This window comes from Sus scrofa, chromosome 9 (assembly GCF_000003025.6).
Source record: "Sus scrofa isolate TJ Tabasco breed Duroc chromosome 9, Sscrofa11.1, whole genome shotgun sequence".
NCBI lineage: Eukaryota > Metazoa > Chordata > Mammalia > Artiodactyla > Suidae > Sus > Sus scrofa.
The window spans coordinates 92,633,036-92,659,742 of record NC_010451.4 but is presented as its reverse complement, the minus strand read 5'-3'; the positions used below and the strand labels follow the sequence as shown (position 1 = coordinate 92,659,742).

The window sequence follows — 26,707 nt, the reverse complement described above, 5'->3', positions numbered from 1 at the left end:
TCTCTCTTTTTTTTCCATTTTTTTTTTTTTCTAGACTGCACTTGTGACATATGGAAATACCCAGGCTAGGGGTCAAATTGGACCTGCAGCTACCAGCCTACACCACCACTACAGCAGAGCCGCATCTGAGCCTTGTCAGTGACCTACACCACAGCTCATCACAACACTATATCCTTAACCCACTAAGCAAGGCCAGGGTTCAAACCTGCGTCCTTGTGGATAGTAGTCAGGTTCATTACCACTGAGCCATGACAGGAACTCACTCTTATTACTAAGGTAACAAAAATTTCCTTTGGACATTGAAGGTGGGAAAGAGTCTTCTAAGACAGAGACATTTCAAAAAAATGCACTTAATTAAAAGATCCTTTATGTAAATTTCTGATTTTTTAATTCTTATGTAAAAGCTGTTACTTAGACTTGATTTGGTATTTTTAGATATTCATCAAATTGTCATTTAATTATTTTAAAATTTAGTCTTCTTCGGGAAATAGATGACTAATATTAATGTCATCATTATCAGGAAATAGCTCAGCATCTGTGTGATATTTTTTGGATGTATTAAAATTCTTTTTACAGATTGATTTTTATAAAGAGTCTTAGTTACTGTATTATGGAGGAAGAGATTCCCACTATTCTGGCAAAATGGAGCTAGCCACATGACTCTAGAGAAGTGAATGTTGAGTGGGAAGACTCAGCTAGCTATAAGCAAAACATGGACTCTAAGGAACTATTTGCCTTCTGAAGTTTTGGGTTGTGTTATCAGGCAATAAATAATGAAGCAATGCCAGGAGACATAATTTTTCTTCATTATTAACCTTATTATAATAGAAATTATTTAAAAGGCGTTCTTGGGAGTTCCTGCCGTGGCTCAGCAGTTAATGAATCTGACTGGCATCCATCAGAACACAGGTTTGATCTCTGGCCTTGCTCAGTGGGTTAAGGATCCAATGTTGCAGTGAGCTGTGGTGTAGGTTGCAGATGTGGCTTGGATCCTGCATTGCTGTAGCTGTGGCATAGACCAGCAGCTACAATTCCAATTTGACCCCTAGCCTGGGAACCTCCATATGCAGCAAATGCAGCCCTAAAAAGCAAATAAAATTTAATTAATTAATGAAAAATAAAAGGGCTTCTTACCTTTAAAATATCTTCATGCTTGGAAATAGCAAAAGCTGCATCTAATGATGTGCTTTGGGATATTTGCACTTTGCTTTTGTTTCAGTTTTTAGTCATAGACTGAGTTAAAACTATTACAGTGCTCTGAGATTTACCATTTTAGGTTTTTGTCATGCAGATAATATCTTCCTTTTTTCTTTTTTTGGTCTTTTTAGGGTTGTACCTGTGGAATATGGAAGTTCTCAGGCTAGAGGTCGAATTGGAGCTGTAGTTGCCAGCCACAGCCACAGTAACACCACATCCGAGCTGTGTCTGTGACCTACACAGCAGCTCACAACAACACTGGATCCTTAACCCACTAAGCGGGGCCAGGGATTGAACCCCCATCCTCATGGATACTAGTTGGGGTCGTTACCACTGAGTCACAGTGGGAACTCCAGATAATGTTGTCTATAGAAGATAATCTATACTAATACATAATATAAAGACTCAAATTTCAGAGTTCCTTGGTGGTCTCAGCAGGTTAAGGATCTGGCATCGTCACTGGTTTGATGCAGTGGTACAGCTTCATTCCCTATCTTGGGAGCTTCTACATGCTGTGAGAGTGGCCCCCAAAAAGACTCATATTGGAGTTCCCGTCGTGGCTCAGTGGTTGACGAATCCGACTAGGAACCAAAAAAGACTCATATTTTATTGACTACTAATAGATTTGTGTATGGCTCTTGATGCTACAGAAATATATTTGTTACTCTCTGTGGCTTTTTCTTCCCATTACATTTACAACGAACGTTTGTTAGGTAATTTTGTGTTATTCCTGGAGGACAATAGTGACAAAAGTCTTATCAGACTGTTACAGGTGGAAATTGAGTTCTACCTTCATTTTTTTTTTTTTTATGAAATAAGCATCCTCTTATTTTTTATCGTTAAGTTTAATTATCACTTCATTTCACCTATGTACATTACTGTCTTAGATGCTATACTTTTCTAAAAAGGTAGATTACTTTGTCACTATTGTTTTAATAATATTTATACTAACATTGTAATGAGTTTATTTTGTTTGTAATTAATCTGTAACGTAGTCTTCACTTGGCACAGTTCCAATACTGACTGTTTTTTTGTTTTGTTTTGTTTTGTTTTTTTAAGGGCCGAACCCACAGCATATAGAAGTTCCCAGGCTGGGGGCTGAATCAGAGCTGCAGCTGCTGGCCTTCACCACAGCAACACAGGATCTATGCCTTGTCTGCAACTTACACCACAGTTCATGGCAATGCCAGATCGTTAACCCACTGAGCAAGGCTGGGGATTGAACCCATGTCCTCATGGATACTAGTCTCTTTTGTTACCATGGAGCCATAAAGGGAACTTCAATACACACTAATTTTAGTTGCTACAATTTAGTTAAATAATACCAATCCTACAACCAAATGGTTCTGATTTGACTACCATTGTATATTAACTATGAGTAATTGCATAAAATAAAATTTGAATGCTGTCTCTTTAGTCCATGGATCACTGTGTAAATAAGAAATGCACATCATGTTTAGTGACCAAACACATCCCTTCTTTCAAAATCTGTCTAGGATGGGTCACTACGCATCTGTTAATAGTTCATACACAGAAATCAAAACCTGTAGTTGTGGAGTTCCTCTCGTGGCACAGTGGAAATGAATCCAGCTAGGAACCATGAGGTTGCGGGTTCAATCCCTGGCCTTGCCATGAGCTGTGGTGTAGGTCGCAGCCACGGCATTGCTGTGGCTGTGGTGTAAGCTGGCAACCGTAGCTCTGATTCGACCCCTAGCCGGGGAACCTCCATATACCGCGGGTTCAGCCCTAAAAAGAAAAAAACAACAACAAAAAAACCCTGTAGTTATATTGCTTTCCTGCCTCCTGGTTGTAAACCCTCATGCCATTTCATAAAAATGCATAACTGAAAGACTGAATTGGCCAAGAAAGATGAAATTGTGGCAAAGAAATACAGTCATTGCTGGAAGTGAAGTTTGAATGGAACATAAATGGAGTCATAGAAGAAATAGTTATCATGGGAATGTTGACATTGCTGCAAATAGATAATTTAGATATTCAGCCAGAGGAACTTACTGAAGATGAACATAATGATATAAATAAGTAAAGTGGTTGTGAGGGAAAGGATATGAAGATGGCCCAGAGAAAATGATTTAGGAAATCTCTTCTCATTATAGGTCCTTTCAGAGATTTTCACAACTTTGAAAGTGCAAAGGATAAAATGTTGGAAACTTATTATCCAAACTTAGAAAAGAATATGACAGTTTGCCAGGTGTAGAAAACATGCTCATTCATGTTTGTTATACAGTGAGAAGAAAGCAAGCACTGTTCACACTACTGTTGATTAGTTTTGTACAAAGAAGTTTCTTTTTTTCACAAAAAAATTTCTTCTTTAAAGATTTGTAAAAAATTGTAAAAGTTTTTCTGCAATGAAGATTATTAGTATTGCTGATGTTTTAAATTACAGTGTACTAAATAAATATTTGACTAATTTTTTCCATTTCCCTATATATTATAGCCAGCAGTGAGAAATTTTTAATCTTTTTTTTTCCTTTTTAGCTGCATATGGAAGTTCCCAGGCTAGGGGTCGAATTGGAGCTACAACTGCTGTCCTACACCACAGCCACAGCAACACCATATCCAAGCTGAATCTGCTACCCACACCACAGCTCACAGCAACTTTGGTTTAAGCCACTAAGTGGGGCCAGGGATCGAACCCATGTCCTCATGGATGCTAGTCTGATTCATTACTGCTGAGCCACAGTGGGAAATCCAAAAATTTTAATCTTTTGACAAAAATTTCATAAAGTCATAAAACAGTTGTAATTTTTTTCATTGATTATTAAGATCACTCTGCATCATTTCAGCTAGCAGTCATTTATGTGGCCCTGACCTATTATACAAAGGGAGGACTGTCTGTATTTTAAACATTTCTCAGTTTTACCATTGTAAAATTGATAGATATAACTCATATAAACAGATCTCTCTATATTTTCCTTTATACTTGTCTCCTGTATTTTTTGTCCTGCTTGAATAAGCATCGCAGGTAAGCCTAAAAGCTAAAGAACAGTTTGCACTCTATTTCCTTCGTAGTTTACATTTCTAACTTTTTGACAGCTCTCATTGTTATCCCCTTCTCCTCATACCCTTTTGACTAGGCTTGCTTAGGCACTGTGGTATCACCCTTTGTAGGGTAAGACTATAAAGGGATAGCCTGAGGGAATCGCTAGGGGCAATAGAACTGTTCTAGATCCTGATTTTGGTGCTGTTTACACAAAGATATACATGTTGAAAATCATAAACTTTTTTTTTGTCTTGCTGTGACATTAGCTTTAAAATGTTTCCTTGCGATTCCTTCAAAACAGGTCTTAAAAATAAATCAAGAAGTACTTACTGAGTATATTGTTCAAGGCATAGTTCTACATGCTGAGGAAAATAAAGACATGCAGAAGATATGCTTCTGCCCTGAAGGAGTTTATTTTCTAATAAGATAGAGACAGACAGCACAAATAACAGCAGTCAGGTAAACTGTAATCCTCTCTTAAGGGAGATACAGGTAAAATGCTACTTTGTGCTAGGAATATGTAGGAGGATAATTCTTCATTGAAGATAAGGCTCTTAAGCTGAGTCCTAGAAAGTACATTGATTTTTGGCAGTCAAAAATAGAGACAAAGGACGTTCCAAAGAGAAGGAAAAAGAGCATGCTTTATAGAGTTATGTTTTCCTATTACAGCACATAAAAACTTTGAAGCTACACTTCATGAATACTTACATCCTATTGTATTCAATTTTGTACTCCAAAACTCCCTTAAAGTGTTTTGGTCTGATGCTCAAACCTCTGAACAAGTAGTATGGCTTTGGATTTAATAATTTAGGTCATTTTTTTATTCTGATTTTAATGGCTGTGTGGAGAGTGAGCTATTCCTAAGTCTTAATGTAGTCACCACAGATAGCAAATATATACATGAAAAGCCTGATATTTATGTAAAATTTTCTGTTTACAGAGTGAATTTGAGTAAATAGAGTTGTCAGAATGTATAATCTTATCAAATATTTCTGTAATACTTCACCAAATTACTTTCCTCTGATTTGTCCTAATTAGGTGAATGAATCAACTCTACTTAAAAGCAATAATAATCTCCTTTTTTTCATAGGTTTTCTGTGAAGACCCTGATTGATCGATCCTGCTTTGAGACAATTGATGATTCTTCTCCTGAATTTAATAATTTTGCAGCTATTTTGGAACAGATTCTAAGTCACCGGCTAAAAGGTAACAGTGCTAATGTATTAATTTTTCTTCCAACAGTTCTTTTATTAACCAGCTTGAAATTTTAGAAATCATACAATCTAGTGTGATTTAGATAGCAGCCACACAGCATCTTGAGAAACATAAAAATGATTTTAGAATGCCTGATCTTTTGGCTTATGTCCCTGGTAAAGAACCTTTATTCTTGGAAATATATCCATTTCCAAGATGCATTAAAATTGTTGAATATATTGAATGTCACATACAAGAAGCAGAATAATTTTCTGTGTGTAATTAAAAGCCTAAATTAAAAGGATACCCATCTTCAAAGATTACTGGATGGTATTTTAATCAATTTACAAAGAAGCCCCCAGGATTAAGGTTTTTGTGCTTAATTTTATCTTCTTTAAACTCAGAATCTTTGGAGTTCCTGTCGTGGTGCAGCGGAAACCAATCCAACTAGGAACCATGAGGTTGCAGGTTTGATCCCTGGCCTTGCTCAGTGGGGTAAAGATCCAGCGTTGCCATGAGCTGTGGTATAGATTGCAGGCACGACTCAGATCTTGCGTTGCTGTGGCTGTGGCGTAGGCCGGCAGCTGTAGCTCTGATTAGACCCCTAGCCTGGGAACCTCCATATGCTGCAAGTGTGGCCCTAAGAAAAAATTAAAATTAAAAAAGCAAAAAAATAAACTCAGAATCTTTGAAAAAAATTTTAGCAGTAATTAGGTTAGAAAAAGAACTATCTAAAAGAGATGCTACTTCATCTGTTTAAAAATAAATCAGTGAGTACATTTATGTCAGAAACAAATCTCTTAAAATAAAAGGGATGATGGAAGCTGTGTTCTTTCAAAATAATAAAATATTTAAAAATTAAAAATAAATATACAAACTTAGGGGACTTGGAGAACAGACTTGTGGTTACCAAGGAGGAAGGGGAGGGAATGGGATAGACTGGGATTTGGGAGTTAGTAGATGCAAACTATTGCATTTGGAGTCGATAAGCAATAAGATCCTGCTCTGTAGCACAGGGAACTATATCTAGTTACTTATGATGGCACATGATGGAGGATAATGTGAGAAAAAGAATGTATATATATATACATATATATGTGTATATATATGTATGACTGGGGCACTTTGCTGTACAGCAGAATTGAAAGAACATTGTAGATCAACTATAATAGAAAAAATAAAAATCATAAATTAAAAAATATAAATTATAGTTGATAACATCAAGAAATATTATGTAGTATGAATCTTAGTAATAATAAGTAATAACTATCACATTAATTTTATCTTGTTTTCCCGAAAGGAAATTTGATCATTTGATATTTTCACTTAAGTTTTTATTATGTTTATGGTCTTAATGGTATAGTATTATCAAATAAGTAATCTGCTTTGGTAATATAATTTATGAGAATCTCAAATTTATCTGAAGATTAATTCTGTTCTGTGCTTTTTGATACCAAAAGTATCAAGTTTTACTATGATTATTAAATCAGTGGAACAGTTCTGTGGACTTAAAACAAACAGTTGAGTTTAATTAAATGGGGAAACAAAATCTGAATTCATTCAGCCCTTTGCAATTTAAAATGGAACCCATAAAATCACCGGTGCTTTTCTGTTAGAAGTTGGTTATTCTGTATTTAAGAAGGATTTTTTATTATTTTTGCTCTTCTGTATTTTTTTTCTTTTTTTTTTTTTTGTCTTTTTAGCTATTTCTTGGGCCGCTCCCACAGCATATGGAGGTTCCCAAGCTAGGGATCTAATCGGAGCTGTAGCCGCCGGCCTACACCAGAGCCACAGCAACGCGGGATCCGAGCAGCGTCTGCAACCTACACCATAGCTCACAACAACGCCGGATCGTTAACCCACTGAGCAAGGGCAGGGACCGAACCCGCAATCTCATGGTTCCTAGTCGGATTCATTAACCACTGCGCCACGACGGGAACTCCCTGTTCTGTATTTTCTAAGTTTTCTGTCAATATGTTACCTTTTATGAAAAAATAAGTTTTTCTAAAAGCAAAGGGTCTGAAAGTATTTTGAAATAATGTTATGGTTATTATATTATGTGGTGATCATATTTTTATTTTTATTGCCATATAATTGATTTACAGTGGGTTAATTTCTGCTATTTAGGTATTTTTTATTTTATATATAAATTTATGAATATTTAAAAACATATGTAATACAGTAGAGCTTGATATATGTCAATGTTCTTAAGTGTTTTATCATAAGATCTCAATTTCCTTGATTTGGTATACCAGTCAGTATGTGATTTGCTCACAAAAAACATAAACAATTACAATAGAAAACAGGCCATTTGAGATTTCCATGCCAAGTGATTAGACAGACTCACTACCACATAAGTAGATCTCTCCTGCATGTCTTTGTGCCGTCTTCTGAGTCATGCCTTAGCACAACATAGGACATAGACTTTTAGACTTATTTCTATATCGTGAGTGTTATTTCTGAGAAGCCAGTGAACTACTGTGTTGAAAATAGAATCTCTATTTGATTTGTAGATAAGAATTCTGCTAGTATGACAAAGACAGTAAGAAAGATGATTTGGTAAGATTTGTGTGAATTTTTTAAGCTAGGTAAGATTAATAATTCAAAATACGCTTTTGAAAAAAATTTCCTATAGATGAACTGTTGTGGTCACTGTTATTCATATAAATATGAATCATGAAATTATCTGTAACTTTCTAGATGAGGCATTTTATTAAAGAGTTGAGTGTCTAGAAACTTTCGTGTAGTATTTCTTATTTTTTGGCATTCTAATTTGTAGCAAATTGCTTTTAGTTTTGGAGAAGTTTATAATTATTTTGATAGTACCCTGTGTTCACTTAAAATTTAGTTATATAACAACTAATTTTTCCAATGTTTTTCTTGATAAAAGTAAAAATTTTAAATATGTAACTTCATAGGTTTATAAGATTTACTTTTCTCTAACTACTTTTTATTTCTGAAATAAAGGGGCATTTCATTTATCACATTTTTTTAGAGAAAGATAAAATCTGCCCATAGGCTAATATAGGCTGTGCTAATAACACAAGTAATATGGAAAGCTTCATTCATTCTAAAAATCCCATTACTGAAGAAAAGGAGGCTTTTTAAATCACATATAAATCACATAGTAATCTTGTTTGCAGTAATTCCTTAATAACATGATGATCTTACTTTTCTGGAATATAGCTGACAACTAAGAATTTAAACTATACAGGAGGACTGCATAATCATCTATGGATTACTTACAATACTTAATACAATGTAAATGCTATTTAGATTAGTTGCCAATACCTAGAAAATTCAAGTTTTGCTTTTTGAAACTTTCTGGACTTAAAATTTTTTTCACCCTCAGTTGGTTGAATCCATGGATGCAGAGGGCCACCTGCCTTTAGTTCAGGCTGCTGTTAAAGAATGAAGCAAAAGCTCCATCAGTGAATACCTGCTATTATTTTCCACACTAATGTCAGCTACTTGGTCCTCTTTTGTGTCCCTAATATATATATATTTTTCATCTTTCTAGGTCCACACCCGCAGCATTTCGAAGTTGCCAGGCTAGGGGCCAAATTGGAGCTGCAGTTACTGGCCTACACCACAGCCACAGCAACACGGGAGCTGAGCTGCATCTGCAACCTACACCATAGTTCAAGGTAGTGCTGGATCCTTAACCCACTTAGCGAGGCCAGAGATTGAACCTGAATCCTCATGGATACTAGTCGGGTTGATTACCCTTGAGCCACAACAAGAACTCCTTGTGTCTCTAATATTGATTGTTATTTTTCTCTTTGCCAGAGATTTGTTAATTTTATTATTAGTCTTCCAAATAACTAATTTATGGCTCTGTCGATCATTTGTACATGCTAATGGCATTATTAGTTCCTCTGTTTTATCTTCTTTGAGTATATTCTGTTTATACTGAAATCTGAGCAGATTGCTTTTCAGTTTTCTCTTCAAGTACTGCTTTGGCTACATTTACAAATTTGGATATGTATTATTTTCACTATTACTCATTTTCAGATAATTTCTACTTTATATTATTATTTCTTCTTTGGCTTATATGATATTTGGACATTTATTTTTAATGTTTCTGAAAGTAGGAACTTTTACCTTTTCATTTTTACCTCTATGTTGATTGAATTATGGTCAGAGAATTTGGTCTGTGTGACAGATTTATTGAAACTTGTAAGATTTGCTTAATGGCCTAGTTTATGATTAGTTTTAGTAAATGTTCCATATTCAGAAGAATGTGTATTCTGTAATTGTTGATTATGTTTTTCAGATGCCAGTCACATTTTTGTCAGTGTGATCTAGTAATAACTTGGAAATTTTAAACTGTTTTTCTGAATGGGTTATTCTTATATATGTATATTTTTGCTTTCTGTATTTCGAGTCTATTTTGATGCATTCAGTTTTAGGGTTTTAATACATGCCCTTGTTTTCTGTTTGTTTTTTATTTTTGACCTCTTGAGGTTTTTTTCCATGTGTTTGCTTTGTTTAAAAGTGTACTTATTATATTTTATCAGGCATTTCTAATTTTCTCTTGCTCTGTCTGGGGAGGAAAAAGATTTTCCTAAAATTCTGTTTCCCACTCCATATAGAGATTCTTGCTCTCTGTAAAGAAAATTCCAAAACTTTCTCTTCTTTCTTTGAAAGTTATCATTGGTCTTTGTTTTTGATTTCATTGAACAGTTAAACTTAATGGTCAAAGCATGTAAAGTTAGGTAAAACAAATCTGGCACCAAGTATAAGTATTCATGAGTTCCTTTTAGATAGTCTCTATTTTCATGTAATTTAAAATTTTTTAATTAAAAAGTAGACATATATATAGCTGTATATTATATGTTATAATACATATATTATATACAATCATTGTATAATATATTCATATATATGTAATACAGTATAATGTATTTTTTAAAGTTTAGATACCCTTTTTTTCCTATATCCTTTTTTTTTTTTTTTAAACATAAATCCACCCATTTCTGTCCTCTAGCCCTGGCTTTGAATTACTTTTTCATTCTTATAGATACAGCATTATTTTCTGCTTGACGACGAGGTCTACTCCATTGAAATATTATTTGAGTAACTATTTCAATTTCTGGTTCAGTTGCACTCTTCCTTCTGTTTCCTCTATTCCTTTCTACCCAGTTCTTTTTTTTTAAATTTTTTTTATTTTTGGACCACACCATGGCATATGGAAGTTCCCAGGCTAGGAGTCAAATCGGAGCTATAGCTGCTGGCCTATGCCACAGCCACAGTAACATGGGATCCAAGCTGCATCTGCAACCTGCATTGCAGCTCACGGCAGCACCAGATTGTTAACCCACTGAGCAAGGCCAGGGATTGAACCCAAATCCTCATGGATACTAGTAGGGTTCATTTTCACTTAGCCACGGTGGGAACTCCCTTTAGCCACTTCTTAATAAGCTTTTCCCACAGGTGGTTTTTCTCCTTTCTTTTCTATGTATTACTGCATTCTAAGCTCATCATTTTCGTTTTTCTTATCTCTGGCAAATTTCCTAAGAAAACTTCCCTTGTTTTTCTACTCTGTCCTTTTTCAGACAGCATAGATAATATTTGTCTTATATCTTTTAGTATACTGTATACTTTACCACAATATTGCCTTCAAAATTCAAAAAGCTAATTGAACCTATGACACCCAGTGAAGATGGAGTAAGTCCACTATTGCCCTAACTCTGTCTCAGTATGCTTGGGCTGATAAAACTAACTGCCACAGAATGGGTGGCTTAAACAACAGAAATTTATTTGTCACAGTTCTGGAGGTTGAGAAGTCCAAGACCAAGGTGCTGGCTAATTCATATTCTGATGAGGACTCTTTTCCTGGCTTGTAGATGGTTGCCCTCTTGCTGTGTCCTCACATGGCAGAAATAGAGAGTGAGAGTGCTCTCTGATGTCCCAGGTTATAAAGACACTAATCCTACTGGATCAGGACCCTACCCTTATTACCTCATTTAACATTAATATCTCCTTATCGGCCCTATCTCCAAATATAGTAACATTGGCTATTAGGGTTTCAGCAAACAAGGTTGGGGAAACTCAGTTCAGTCCAGAGCACTCTTCCACTGATTGTAGCTAGATCTCTGGACACAATACCAAAAGCAACTACTTACGTACTTTGGAAAGTCAACAGTAGCAGCTAGGTTGGGAAGAGAGATCAAAATTTGAAGAGCCGTCCTAGACGTGAGTGTCTTATGTATTTTTTTCTCTCCTATATTTTCATCCTTAACCCGAGGGGCCCTTGGTCCTTAATTATACTAAGGATGCAAACAACAAAAGCTCCAACAGTAACCTTCTTTTTCTGGTCAGAGTATCAGGAAAAGGAGCCCCTGTCAGCCCGAGTCTACTGGGGCTTCCCATTTTATTCTTTTTTCTTTTCTTGCTACTTCCCCTCAAGAGCAACTTGAGTTGCCCAGAATTGTGCCATAGTGTGGGAGGTTAAAACTCGGAAAGGAAACTTTTTATTAGTCTAGAGGTGTTAGGAAAAGGAAGGACCTGGTAGCTGGAGCGTATTTCAGGGAAGAGAATGCTGGAAAACAGAATGCCCTAATTCTGTATGATAATGACCAGCATAAGTTCTGGCTTCACAACCAAGAATGTGAGGATTGAGCTAGGATACAAACCACCACCCAGTCCCAGGGTAGCATATACATGGGTTCAGCCCAAAGAAGCATGCTAAGTTTTTACAAACTGGACTTATATTGGAACTTGTGCCCACATAGAGCAAGAAATAACTTGGCTCTCTGAATCTAACTGGGTTGATTGCCTACCAAAACAAAACAAAAGTCAATACATTTTAGGGGATTTTAACAACATTTAGAGTCTAAAGCTAATACTTTAAACATCCAGTATAAAACTTAGTTATGGAGTCCCGTCATGGCTCAGCACTTAACGATCCTGACTAGGATCCATGAGGATGTGGGCTCAATCCCTGGCCTCACTCACTGGGTTAAGGATTGGCATTGCTGTGAGCTGTAGTACAGGTCAAAGACGTGGCTCAGATTGCTATGGTTCTGGCATAGGCTGGCCACTGTAGCTCCGATTCAGCCCCTAGCCTGGGAACTTCATATGCGACAGACGTGACCCTGAAAAGCAAACAAAACAAAATAAAACAAAAAACCCTTAGCTACATCATAGACAAAGAACCAGAAAAAATATGACCAGTCGTCAGAGGAAAAGACAATCAAAGATGTCGGTCCCAAGGTGGGTTATCAGGCACATATGTTAAATCAACCATTATAGCCATGCTCCATGGTGTAAGGTTACTACTCTTGAAATGAATAGAAAAATAAAATTTATGAATTGAGAAATAAAATACTTATAAAGGTCAAAGTGAAATTTTAGAACATTAAACTATCTGAAATAAAATGTTTACTAGATAGGTTTCTATAGCAGAGTGGAGATAATAGAGCTGTGTATGAATTTGAAAATAAGATCAATAGAAGTTACCCAAACTGAAGAACCAGAGCCTCAGATACCTGTTGGACAATAGCAGAAAGTATTTACATCATTGGAATCCCAGAAAGAGAGGGGGAAGAGATTGGTGCAGAAAATATATTTTAAAAAGTAAAGCTATAGGTTCCTGGGTCTGAGAAAGACATTACAGATCCAAGAAGCTTAGCAAACTTCTGAAAAGGCAAATCCAAAATTAAGCACTCCTAGATACATTGTAACCAAACTTCTGAAAGTGAAAGATTAAAAACCTCAAAAAGCAGAGAAACCTAGTACATTGTGTATAGGGAACATTTGAAATGACTGAAGGTTTTTCATTAGGAACCGCAGAAGGCAATGGAACAATAGCTTAAAATTCTGAAAGAAAAGAACTGCCAACTCAGAATTGTATGTCCAGTGCAAACATACCTCAAAGATCAAGGCAAAATCAAGAAATATTCAGACAAAGGAAAACTAAGCATTGTTACTAGTAGACCTGGTCTAAAAGAAATGAACAAGAGTCCTTCAGACTAAAGGAAGATGATACCAGGAAATTGAGAACTTGGTGAAGGAAGAAGGAGCAACAGAAGTAGTGATTATCTGAGTAAATATAGCCTATTTGGGGGTGAGGGGGGAGTTCCCTGGGTGGCACATCAGGTTAAGGATCCAGTGTTGTCACTGCTGTGGTTCAGGTTCAGTTGTAGGCTCGGGAACTTCTGCATGCCATGGGCATGGCCCCCCCAAAAATAGAGCAGATTTTCTTCCTCAGGATGTTTATAACTATTGAAAGCAACATTTATGTTTCTCTTTTGTTTTGTTTGCTTTTTAGGGCCACACCCACAGCATATGGAGTTTCCCAGGTGGAATCAGAGCTACAGCTGCCAGCCTACCCTACAGCCACAGCAACGCCAGATCTGGGCTGCATCTGCCATCTGCACAACAGCGCATGGCAATGCCGGATCCTTAAGCCGTTGAGCGAGTCCAGGGATTGAACCCGCAACCTCATCGTTCCTAGTAAATTTACTGTAGGTTTAAAAAAATATTTATAACTCCTTCAAAATTTATTCCTTCGCATTAAAATGTTTTAAAATGGCAAAAATCCCATTTTTTCATTGTAATACTTAAAATTCCCACTTCTTGATCTCCAGTTACTTTAGGGTGTTGGGTAGTATTTCATAGAGCATAGTAGAAACCCCAAAGAAGATTCCTTCACCATCACCCCTTCATTTTTTTTGGGGGGGGGGAGCTAAATATAACTTACTTTTCCTCTACTTTTAAAATGAGTCATCATGTGAGTTTTCTATTCTTTTTCTAGATCAGATGCTTTAAATTTGGCATGCCTTCCTGTTTTTTCCTTTTTTTCCTTTAATCTTTCCCACACATATACACCCTACTCTCTTTATCCCATTCATTCTCTTATTTAAGCAGTCCAACTAGGCCCTGTGCTAGAGTATGGGATATAAAGATTAATAAGGTATGCCTTAATATGAAATTCAGTTTTGGAGGGCAGATGGAGGATGTGTTAATAAATAATGATGTGTGTGTGTGTCGTTGAGTCATCAAAGTATTAGCGTGATGTGGCACAAGAGTGAATAATCCTTTATGCTTAAATGGATCAGCGAAGGCTCCACACAAGAAGGAGGCATAAAAACGCCTCAAATAAAAATTAAAATTACATTTTTTAAAATGTAATCTGTGACTTTGATTATAGTAGTGTATTATAAACCAGATAGTTTTAAGAAAAAATATGAAATTTAGCAGTACATTGGTCAGAAACAGTCTTGAAAACTTGAGCCAGGTGGTATGGAGATGAGATATAGTAGTAAATTTTGTAAAGTTTATCTGGAAAATAACTGATTAAAATGGAAAAGCTTCTGAGGAGTTCCCGTCGTGGCTCAGTGGTTAGCGAATCCAACTAGGAACCATGAGGTTGCGGGTTCGGTCCCTGCCCTTGCTCAGTCGGTTAACGATCCGGCATTGCCATGAGCTGTGGTGTAGTTTGCAGACACGGCTCGGATCCATCGTTGCTGTGGCTCTGGAGTAGGCCAACAGCTACAGCTCCCATTAACCCCCTAGCCTGGGAACCTCCATATGCCGCAGGAGCGGCCCAAGAAATGGCAAAAAAGACAAAAAAAAAAGCTTCTGAATACTATAGTGGACTAAACTCTATCAACTAGTAATACACTGCTAATTAAAGAAAAAAATGACCAGATATAATGAAATACTATGTCCAATTTCCTATGAGTTATATCTGCTAGTTATGCTTATGAACATTGGGCTTGCTGACTCATATTTAATTTAGATTTTGCCTTGATTCTGAACGTTATTTTCAGCTATATTTACATAGGGAGAATTCTTTTTTTGTTTTTAAATTGCTGTTCTCTAACCTCATCAGTCTTTTCCTTTTTCTTGACTGTAGCAGGCACATTGCTGTCATAGTGCACCATTGCACTGGTGGTTCTTTTATATTGAAAACATTTCTCCCAGATCTCCAAATGGATGACTCCCCATCGATTTCACAACTGCTCATCAAGGCCTAAACATTTCCAGCATATTTCATTTTATTTTGTTTTGTTTTGTTTTTGTTTAGGGCTGCACCCGTGGCGTATGGAAGTTCCCAGGCTGGGGCAGAATCAGAGCTACCACTGCCAGCCTATAGCCACAACAATGCAGGATCCAAGCCACGTCTGCAACCTACACCACAGCTCACAGCAACACCTGATCATTAACCCACTGAGCAAGGCCAGGGATTGAAACCCATATCCTCATGGATACTAGGTGAATTGTTTCCGCTGTGCCACAACAGGAACTCCCAGCATATTTTAAATGTTAACTCATCTCTCCTCCTTTCATCCCAAGCACTCCTGCCTTCTTTTTCTTGTACTGCTTTTTTTGTCTTCTAACATATTATGTGATTTACTTATTATGATTATTGTTTATTGGCTTTCTATAGCTCTGCTAAAATACACGTTTCATTAGGATAAAGATCTTTATTTTGTTCATTGATGTATCTTCTGGAACAGTGCCTGAGATATGGTAGGAGCATAGTGAATATTTGTTGGAAAACAGAAATCTGAGAAATTCTTATTTCTTGATCCCCCAACTAATAATCTCTGGATTTTTTTTCTTTCCTGATAGCATCTGGATTCAGATGCTTAAAATACAGTAGAATTCCTGTGACTTGACATTTTAGACTTTCTCCAATCCAGTTGAACTGTTATGATACCTAAGCATTGTTCAGGAACACTAGCTTGAACCTCAAAGCTCTTCCTGACTTAAATGATAAATAGTTATCTCCCCATGAGGCCACCTTTTGAAGTGCAGTGTAAATACTGTTAGAAACAATGGGCAAAGATAAGCCTATCCATTTGGCTTTTGAATTTTCTTTGTTCATTTTTGAATGCTTTCCAATTTTTGATTCTTGATTTGCACATAAAATGAGATTTGAATTGTTTCTGTGGTAACATATGAACACAATTCACCCAATAAAACCCACCTACTGAGACCAAAAGTCATGGTGGAATAGATAAAGTGGCTCTGAAGGTTACCAAAGTTTGGCTTTTAGGCAGTAGACAAAGCCACTCTGAAAAACATTCTTTTAAGTTAGGTACTGGAAATTAGGAAACCTTCAGCAGATTTTGTATCTTAGAAAAATCATAATATTGAAAAAATTCTTAAAACATCCAGGATTGTATGTAGCATGGTAAATTTGGTTCAGTGTATTAAATTGTATAGGAAATAAAATTAACTTCTATATAATAAATTTAAGATTCAGTAGTATATATACAACTATGTAGATTCTAAAAACAGAAAGTTTAGTCTCTAAAGCAAGTATGGTGAAAAAGGTAACTGGAAAAATTTGTGTCTCTCAAATTTCTGTATTCTTCATGTATCTTTTTTGAATAAAGTCATATATACTTTATATACTCTTAAGCGTATAGCCTTTATCATTTCTCATTTTCTAATACCTTTTGAAAAACCACTTTCTTCATTTCAAGATTTTGTCCTGGTCATGGCTCAATGGAAACAAACCTGACTAGTATCCATGAGGATGCAGGTTTGGTCCCTGGCCTTGCTCAGTGGGTTAACAATCAGGTATTGCTGTGAGCTGTGGTATAGGTCCTAGACATGGCTCAGATCTGGTATTGCAGTGGCTGTGGCATAAGCTGGCAGCCTTAGCCCTGATTTGACCCCTAGCCTGGGAATTTCCATATGCCAAGGGTAGGACCCTAAAAAGACCAAAAAAAAAAAAAAATTAAGATTTTATCCTGTGTTGGCCATATAGACTGCTTTGCTTTGTTTGCATTCCTGTTAATGATCTACTATGCTTTTTTTTAAAAAATTAAGAAATAAAAGCAATAATAAAGTTCTAGTATGATTCCTTAATTTAACTCCTTTCTGTATACATATACTTTTGTCTTCTTTAGCCACCACTTATTTTTTTGCCTTCCCTGTTACCCCTGCTCCTTGTAAAAATGACAAGAAGTTCAAATATAAAACCATATTTGGCATGTGGAAGATCTTAGGCCAGAGTTTGAACCCATGCCACAGCATCGACCCCAGTCACTAGTGGCAACACTGGCTCCTTAACCACTGTACTACAAGGGATGTCCTATTTTATCAGTATTTTAAAACTTGAAACTGAAGTTCCCGTCGTGGCGCAGTGGTTAACGAATCTGACTGGGAACCATGAGGTTGCGGGTTCGGTCCCTGCACTTGCTTAGTGGGTTAACGATCCGGCGTTGCCATGAGCTGTGGTGTAGGTTGCAGACGTGGCTCGGATCCCGCGTTGCTGTGGCTCTGGTGTAGGCCAGTGGCTACAGCTCCGATTCAACCCCTAGCCTGGGAACCTCCATATGCCGCGGGAGCGGCCCAAGAGATAGAAAAAGACAAAAAAATAAATAAATAAATAAATAAAAACTTGAAACTAAATTAACAAAGTTTAGTATTTTAACCATTTTAAAATGTACAATTTATTGGATTTTAGTGTGTTCACAAGGTAGTAAAACTATCACTACTGTCAGATCCAAAACATTTTCATTACATTAAAAAGAAACACCATATCTACTAAGTAGTCAGTTCCTTTTGTCTCCCATTTCCTGGAAACCACTGGTACACTTTTGGTCCTTATGGATTTGCTTATTGTGTATATTTCTTGTAAATGAAATCACAAAATATGTGCCTTTTATGTTTGGCTTCTTTCACTTAGCATGTTTTCAAGGTTCATCCATGTCGTAGTGTGTACCAGTATTTAATTAATTTTTACTGCTGAATAATAGTCTATTAGATGGATACACCACATTTTGTGTATCCGTTAATTGTTTAATGGACATTTAGATTGTTTTCATTTTTCTCTTGTAAATAGCACTTTTGTGAACATTTATGCACTTTTTTTTTTTTTTTTGCTTTTTTGGTCCATACAGCAGCATATGGAAGTTCCCAGCCTAGGGGTCAAATTGGAGTTGCAGCTGCTGGCCTACACCATAGCCACAGCAATGGTGGATCCTTCGCCCACTGAGCAAGGATGAGGATTAAACCCACAACCTCATGGATACTAGTCAGGTTCATTACTGCTGAGCCACAATGGAAATTTTTGAGCATATGTTTACTATCCCCCGTGTATATTTCCATTTCATTTTTAAACAAATATATAATCCATTGTATGAATGAATTATAACTAATATCCTATTTATTTTTTTTACCAAAGTTTTCCTTTCATAATTATACTGTCAAATATCACTGAAAATATATTTTTATATAGTTTTCTAATTTATTTAAAACTATTTTCTGGAGTTCTTGTTGTAGCTCAGCAGTTTACGAACCTAACTAGTATCCATGGGGATGTGAATTTGATCCCTGGTCTCGCTTAGTGGGCTTAGGATCCAGTGGTTGCCATGAGCTGTGATGTATGATCCCTGGTCTCACTTAGTGGGCTTAGGATCCAGTGGTTGCCATGAGCTGTTATGTAGGTCACAGATGCAGCTCAGATCCCGTGTTGCTGTGGCTGTGGTGTAGGCTGGCTTCTGATTCCACCCCTGGCCTGGGAACTTCCATATGCCGCAAGTATGGCCCTAAAAAGAAAAAAAAAATCATTTTCTATTAATAATAGTAGCCAATGAATTCTTAGAATTGTAATTAATTAAATGGCATGCACATTATGATATCTATACTGTTATTGTTCAATAAATTTTGCTGTATTGTCTATCAGATTGTACCAACAGTAATGTATGTGGTTATTTTTCTCATATCTTCTTTGTACTGTTGTTATTAATATTTTTCCTTTTTAATTTGGTAAGGGAAAATATCTTTTTTTGCCTTCTATTAATGTGAAGTATATAAAACTTTATTTTAATTTTTTATTTATAAATGAGATTGAATGTATGTTCATGTTTATTAATTTTGTTCCCTAAAATATTTATTATGATCTTTGCCTGTTTCTTTGATGGAGTTTTTTTTTTTTTTTTTTTTTTTTTTTTTGGTCTTTTTGCTATTTCTTGGGCCACTCCTGCGGCATATGGAGGTTCCCAGGCTAGGGGTCGAATCGGAGCTGTGGCCACCAGCCTACGCCAGAGCCACAGCAATGCAGGATCCGAGCATCTGCAACCTACACCACAGCTCACGGCAACGCCGGATCGTTAACCCACTGAGCAAGGGCAGGGATCGAACCCGCAACCTCATGGTTCCTAGTCAGATTCGTTAACCACTGCGCCACGACGGGAACTCCCCATATTGGTGATGGAGTTTTTTAAATTAGAATAGAAAAGAACTAATTATTTAAATCAGGTGGAACTAGTTCTTATATAGCCCATTTTGATCAATGGCCTTATTTTTCTTTGGTATTAGTCTTCTGACATTATTACTGGAAGTTTATTATTTCATTTTATTCTTTTTTTCATTTGAGAGTTTATTCCTGTTTTGAAACATTTGAAATGTTTTTCTTGTCTTAGTTTCATAATATTTATATAGTTTCAAACGTCAAAAATTCTAAAACACACAGTCCCCACATACTTCATTATTCACTTCTGTTTGGAGCTATGTGATTGTCATAGTACTCCTTTTTTAAAGTTTTATTCAAGAATAGTTGATTTACATTGTTGTAATAATCACTGCTATATAACAAAGTGATTCAGTTATAAATATATATACATATCCATTCTTTTTCAGATTCTTTCTCCATGTAGGTTGTCACAGAATATTGAGAAGAGTTCCTTGTGCTATACAGCAGGTCTCCATTGACCATCCATTCCATACACAATAGTGTGCATATGCAAGTCCCAAACCCCCAATCTCTCCCTCCCTCCCACCTTTCCCTTTTGGTAACCATAAGTTTGTTTTTGAAGTCTGTGAGTCTGTTTTGTAAATAAATTCATTTGTATCATTTTTTCTTGGATTCCCTGTATAAATGGTATCATATGATGTTTGTCTTTTTCTGACTTACTTCACTTAATATGATAATCTCTAGGTCCATCCATGTTGCTTCAGATGACATGATTTCATTCTTTTTATGGCTAAGTAATATTCCATTTTATATATGTATCATATCTTCCTTATCCATTCACCTGTTTGTGAACATTTAGGTTGGTCGCATGTTTGGCTGTTGTAAATAGTGCCAAACATGAACGTTGGACTGTGTGTATCTTTTCAAACTATAGTTTTCTCTAGAAATAAGCTTAGGAGTGAGATTACTGGATCATATGTTAGTTCTCTTTTGAGTTTTTTAAGGAACACCTACAGTGTTCTCCACAGTGGTGGTACGAATGTACATTCCCACCACAGTGTAGGAGGGTTCCCTTTTCTCCCCACCCTCTCCAACATATGTTGTTTGTAGACTTTGTTTTGTTTTGTCTGCTTTTTAGGGCTGCACCTTTGGTATATGACAGTTCCCAGGCAAGGGGTAGAATCAGAGCTGCAGCTGCCAGCCTGTGCCACAGCCACAGCAACGCCAGATCTGAGCCTCATCTGCTACCTATGCTGCAGCTTATGGCCACACTGGATCCTTTAATCCACTGAGCAAGGCCAGGGTTCTTAACCTGCTGAGCCACCATAGGAACTCCCTATAGACTTTTTGATGATGGTCACTTTGACCAGTGTGAAGTGATACCTCATTGAACTTTGATTTTCATTTCACTAATAGTAAGGTTGAGCATCTTTTCATGTGTTTTTTGGCCATCTGTATATCTTTGTTGGTGCAATGTCTGTTTACATCTTCTGGTGATTTTCTGATTGGATTGTTTGTTTTTTTGATGTAAAGCTGCAGGAGATGTTTGTTTATTTTGGATATTAATCCCTTAATTAATTAATCCCTTAATCCCTTGATGTCAGGTTGCTTCATCTGCAAGTATTTTCTCCCATTCTTTAGGTTGTCTTTTTGTTTTGTTTATGGTTTCCTTTGCTGTGAAAAAGCCTTTAAGTTTAATCAGGTCCCATTTATTTATTTTTGTTTTTAGAGTCATTACTCTAGGAGGTGGATCCAAAAAGATACTGCTCTGATTTATGTCAAAGAGTGTTCTGCCTGTGTTTTCCTCTAAGAGTTTTATAATATCCAATTTTATATTTAGGTTTTTAATCCATTTCAAGTTTATTTTTGTGTTCGATGTTAGAGAATGATCTAATTTATTCTTTCTTTTTTTTTTTTTTTTTTTTTTTTGTCTTTTTGGCATTTCTTGGGCCACTCGCATGGCATATGGAGGTTCCCATGCTAGGGGTCGAATCGGAGCTGTAGCCACCGGCCTACACCAGAGCCACAGCAACGCGGGATCCGAGCTGCATCTGCGACCTACACCACAGCTCATGGCAAAGCTGGATCGTTAACCCACTGAGCAAGGCCAGGGATGGAACCCACAACCTCATGGTTCCTAGTTGGATTTGTTAACCACTGAGCCACGACGGGAACTCTGATCTAATTTATTCTTTAACATGTAGTTGTCCAATTTTCCCATCAAAACTTATTGAAGAGACTGTCTTTTTTCCATTGTATATTCTTGCCTCCTATGTTCTTTGTTTTTGTTTTTGGTTGCCCTGTGGCAAATGGAGTTCCTGGGCCAGGAATAAGATCTGAGTTGCAGTTGCAACTGAAGCTGCAGCTCTGGCAACACCAGATCTTTAACCCACTGTGCCAGGCTGGGGATGGAACTTGTGTCCCAGTGCTCCTAAGACACTGCCAATCACATTTCACCACAGTGTGAACTCCTATTCTTGCCTCCTTTGTCTTTGATTAGTTGACCATAGGTGCATTAATTTACTTCTTGACTTTGTATCCTGTTCCATTGGTCTGTATTGCTGTTTTTGTGCCAGCACCATACTATTTTGATGACTGTAGCTTTTTAATGTAGTCTGAAATCAGGGAACCTGATTCCTCCAGCACCATTTTTCTTTCTCAGGATTGCTTTGGCTATTTGGGTTCATCTCTGTTTTCATACAAATTTAAAATTTTTTTTTGTAGTTCTGCGAAAAATGCCATTTGTAATTTGATAGGGATTACATTGAATCTGTAGATTGCCTTGGGTAGTATACTCATTTTGACAATATCGATTCTTCCAGTCCAAGAGCCTGGTATATCTTTCCATCTGTTTTTGTCATCTTTAATTTCCTTCATCAACATCTAACAGTTTTCAGAGTACAAGTCTTTTGCCTCCTGAATAAGGTTTATTCCTAGGTATTTTATTCTTTATGATGTGATGGTAGATGGGATTGCTTCCTTAATTTCTCTTTCTGATCTGTCAATACTTTGTTTGCTTTGTTTTTGTTGTTGTTGTTGTTGCCACTCCTGCACCATATAGAAGTTCCTGGGCCAGAGATCAAACCTGCACCACAGCAGTGAACCAAGCCACTGCAGTGATAATGCTGGATCCTTAACCCTCTGTGCCACAAGAGAATTCCTCAATAGTACTCTTAACTACTGTATTTGTGGTAGGCATTTTTGGGTGAAGAACAAGAAAAATATCTCAAGTACTTTTATTTCTTATGAGTTCTAGACAAAATAGTCTTTATATTTTATAACCAAGCCACAATTTTCAAGGAATCATTTTAATCTTCAAATTTGAATATTTTCTTATTTACAGAAGTTGAGACTCATTAATATTTTCCTTTTTGTCTTTTTAGGACTGTACCCACAGCATATGGAAGTTCCTAGGCTAGGGGTTGAATTGGAGCTGCAGCTGCCAGCCTATGCCACAGCCACAACAATGCAGGATCTGAGCTGAGTCTGCAACCTACACTGTAGCTCATAGCAATGCCGGATCCTTTAACCCACTAAGTGAGGCCAGGAATTACCTACATTTTCATGCATACTAGTCAGATTCTTAACTTGGTGAATCACAACAGGAACTCTTCATTAATGGTTTTTCTTGGAAATTTTTTCGTGTATTTTATATGAACTTCACAACACTCCTTCCAATTAAAGGGTTCCAATTTATATTTGGCTTCTGAGCGGGAGTACAACATCTAAGAAAGTATGGAAAGGACTAAATAATAGCTGCTGTTGATAAAATTGCCTAGGATATTTTTAGTGTTTGTTTTTTCTTTTTTGTTCACCCCAAGGCATATGGAGTTCCCAGGCCAGGGATTAAATCTGAACTTAGTTGCAACCTATGCTGCAGCTGAAGCAATGCCAGATCCTTAACCCACTGTGCTGGGCCAGGGATCAAACCAGCCTCCCAGTACTCCCAAGACCCCGCTGATGCTGTTGTACCAGCGGACATTTTTTTTTTTTTTTTAAATACATGAGAGAGTTAAAAAATTTTTATGACTCTACCAGGTGATCCCAGTTCTTGGATTTAACAAGAATTGTTGGCCTCTGGTGGTAGTTCTTGTTAATGTTTATTTGTCTTAACCCTTTGAGTTTCTGTCAGAAAAGTAGTGGACATTTCTGGTTTGACCTTATCATTTTTGCACATCAGCATAGAGCAACTTATTTGTAATTATCAAAGTTATCATGTTATCAAATAGTACTTTATTTTCAGTAATGGAAAGTTGTAGTCTTGCTAAAATCTTTTGTTACATAATCTAGCAACAGTTTTGATACTTTTAATGCTCAAATATTGCTCATTTAAAGGAAGTAAATATTTTTTGTAGTACAGGGGAAAGATTGCACAGTTTAACAGACTGTTTCATTTTTGAAGAACATCATAATTTCCTACATCTTTCTTGATTTTCTCTTTTCTGATTTCAGTGACTTGCTCATTCATATAATCTAATATTTTTATTTTATTGAAATTCTTCCTAAATTTCTTTAAGGTGACTATGACTTCAGATGTAAAATATTTGCATGTTTTTGGTGCTCAGTTTTTAAAATTATTGAATGACCAATTAACAAAATACTTTTGTTTCTAATGTACCTACCATCTACCTGTAAATGGCCCTTAATTTTTTTTTTTTTTTCTTTTTTGTCTTTTTGCCATTTCTTGGGCCGCTCTCGCGGCATATGGAGGTTCCCAGGCTAGGGGTCTAATCGGAGCTGTAGCCACTGGCCTACGCCAGAGCCACAGCAACGCGGGATCCGAGCCGCGTCTGCGACCTACACCACAGCTCACGGCAACGCCGGATCATTAACCCACTGAGCAAGGGCAGGGATCGAACCCGCAACCTCATGGTTCCTAGTCGGATTCGTTAACCACTGCGCCACCACGGGAACTCCTGTAAATGGCCCTTTAAAGCAAACATTTAAGAAGTTTGTTACATATATTCCATTTTAATTTCGGAAGCTATTAAGAAATGGAAAGTGGCCACATAGAAAAGATGATGATATTGTTTCATTGTTAGCCGAATTACAGTTCATATTGCAATTGTAAATATGATTTTTTTTTAAAGGGCTGCAGGTGTGGCATGTGGAAGTTACTGTGCTAAGGGTTGAATTAGAGCTACCGCTGCCAGCCTACACCATAATCATGCCAGTGCCAGATCCAAGCTGCATCTGTGACCTGTACCACAGCGCACAGCAATGCTGGATCCTTAACCCACTGAGTGAGGCCAGGAATTGAACCCTCATCCCTCATCTTCATAGATACTAGTTGGGTATGTTTCTCCTGTGCCGTAGTGGAAACTCCTATGCCACAGCCATAGCAACACCAGATCTGAGCTGCATCTGCAACATACACAACACCTCAGGGCAACACCAGATCCTTAACCCACTGATCACGGCCAGGGATCAAACCTGTATCCTCATGGATGCTCGTCAGATTCATTTCCTCTGAACCACAATGGGAACTCCGACCCAGTGATACATTTATATACATTCTTTTTTCACATCATCCTCCATCATGTTCTATCACAAGTGATTAGACATAGTTCCCTGTGCTGTACAGCGGGCTCTCATTGCTTATGCATCCCAAATCACAACGGGAACTACTGAATGATTTTTTTTTTCTTACATATGAACACAAGGTTGAAGATTCAAAATTTTAAATAGTAGCAACTTGCGCATTGTTATCAATGACATAATATATTCTATCTGGCCTTGCCATTTAAAAAGAAAATGTGAAAATCTGATCACTATCTGATAATTTATAATCAGTTTTGTTACTTGCTTATAAATGGCAGTTTACAAATTGATTCATCTGGGGATCTTTTCAGAAATCCATTATGGATCACATAAAAACAAAGTCATCTATTTGTATCTTTGTTAGAAAAGTATATACAGACACAGAGAGGAAGAGAAAAAATTAGACTAAAACAGCAAAAGCAGAAGATTCACTTTCTATGTAATTGTTAATAACATTTATCAAATTTTATCAATCATGATAATGTAGCTCAGTCATCAAAGAAATTAGAATAAATAGAAAGCTAAGGTTGGGACAAGGGCTAAAATGAAAAAATAAAAGAATAAATATCATATTTGTGGATTAAAATTATGTTTAGTCTCATCGCCAAGGCCAATTCATTTGTTTAAGGCAATGGTCAATAATTTTTAATGTATGAGGGCCATTTTTTACGTTAATATAAAGATTATAAAGTTTCATTTATTTTCATTATTTGTTTTTGAAAATTATATACTTCTGGGTCAGAAAATACTGTATCTTCAGGAGTTCCCTTTGTGGCTCAGTAGTAACTAACCTGACTAGTATCCGTGAGGATGCAGGTTCTGTCCCTGGCCCCACTCGGTGGTTAAGGATCTGGCATTACCGTGAGCTGTGGTATAGGTTGCAGACTCGGCTTGGATCTGGTGGTATTGTGGCTGTGGTAGACTGGCAGCTTCATCTCTGATTCTTCCTCTACCCTGGGAACCTCCATGTGCCTCTGGTACAGCCCTAAAAAGAAAAAAAGACAGAAAAAGAAAATACTGTTATTTTCAGTATAACTAAGCATTCTTTTATTGTATATCCATTTCTGAGTAGATTCTTCTTTTGGCTGAAATTTTAGAAACTAAGTAACACCTAATATCACAATATATTATGCAATTTTTTTTTTTTTTTTTTTTTTTTTTTTGTCTTTTGCCTTTTTTGTTGTTGTTGCTATTTCTTGGGCCGCTCCCTCGGCATATGGAGGTTCCCAGGCTAGGGGTCGAATCGGAGCTGTAGCCACCGGCCTACGCCAGAGCCACAGCAACGCAGGATCCGAGCCGCGTCTGCAACCTACACCACAGCTCACGGCAACGCCGGATCGTTAACCCACTGAGCAAGGGCAGGGACCGAACCCGCAACCTCATGGTTCCTAGTTGGATTCGTTAACCACTGCGCCACGACGGGAACTCCTATTATGCAATTATAATGGTACATTTGAAAGTTTTTTTGTTTTTTTTTTTTTTGCCATTTCTTGGGCTGCTCCTGCAGCATATAGAGGTTCCCAGGCTAGGGGTCTAATCGGAGCTATAGCCACTGGCCTACACCAGAGCCACAGCAACTCGGGATCCGAGCCGCGTCTGCAACCTACACC

The 26,707-nt window shown here is 37.0% G+C and overlaps 1 protein-coding gene across 8 annotated transcripts in view; it reads left to right on the top strand.

Moving 5' to 3' along the window:
* The window catches only part of RUNDC3B (RUN domain containing 3B), a 297,986-nt gene that overhangs the window by 163,832 nt on the left and 107,447 nt on the right, over nt 1-26,707 (top strand). For all 8 annotated transcript variants that reach the window (XM_021102523.1, XM_021102518.1, XM_021102522.1 and 5 more), the window contains exon 2: nt 5,289-5,404. In XM_021102523.1, the coding sequence (XP_020958182.1) occupies nt 5,289-5,404 (116 nt within the window). The remainder of the gene's footprint in view (nt 1-5,288; nt 5,405-26,707) is intronic.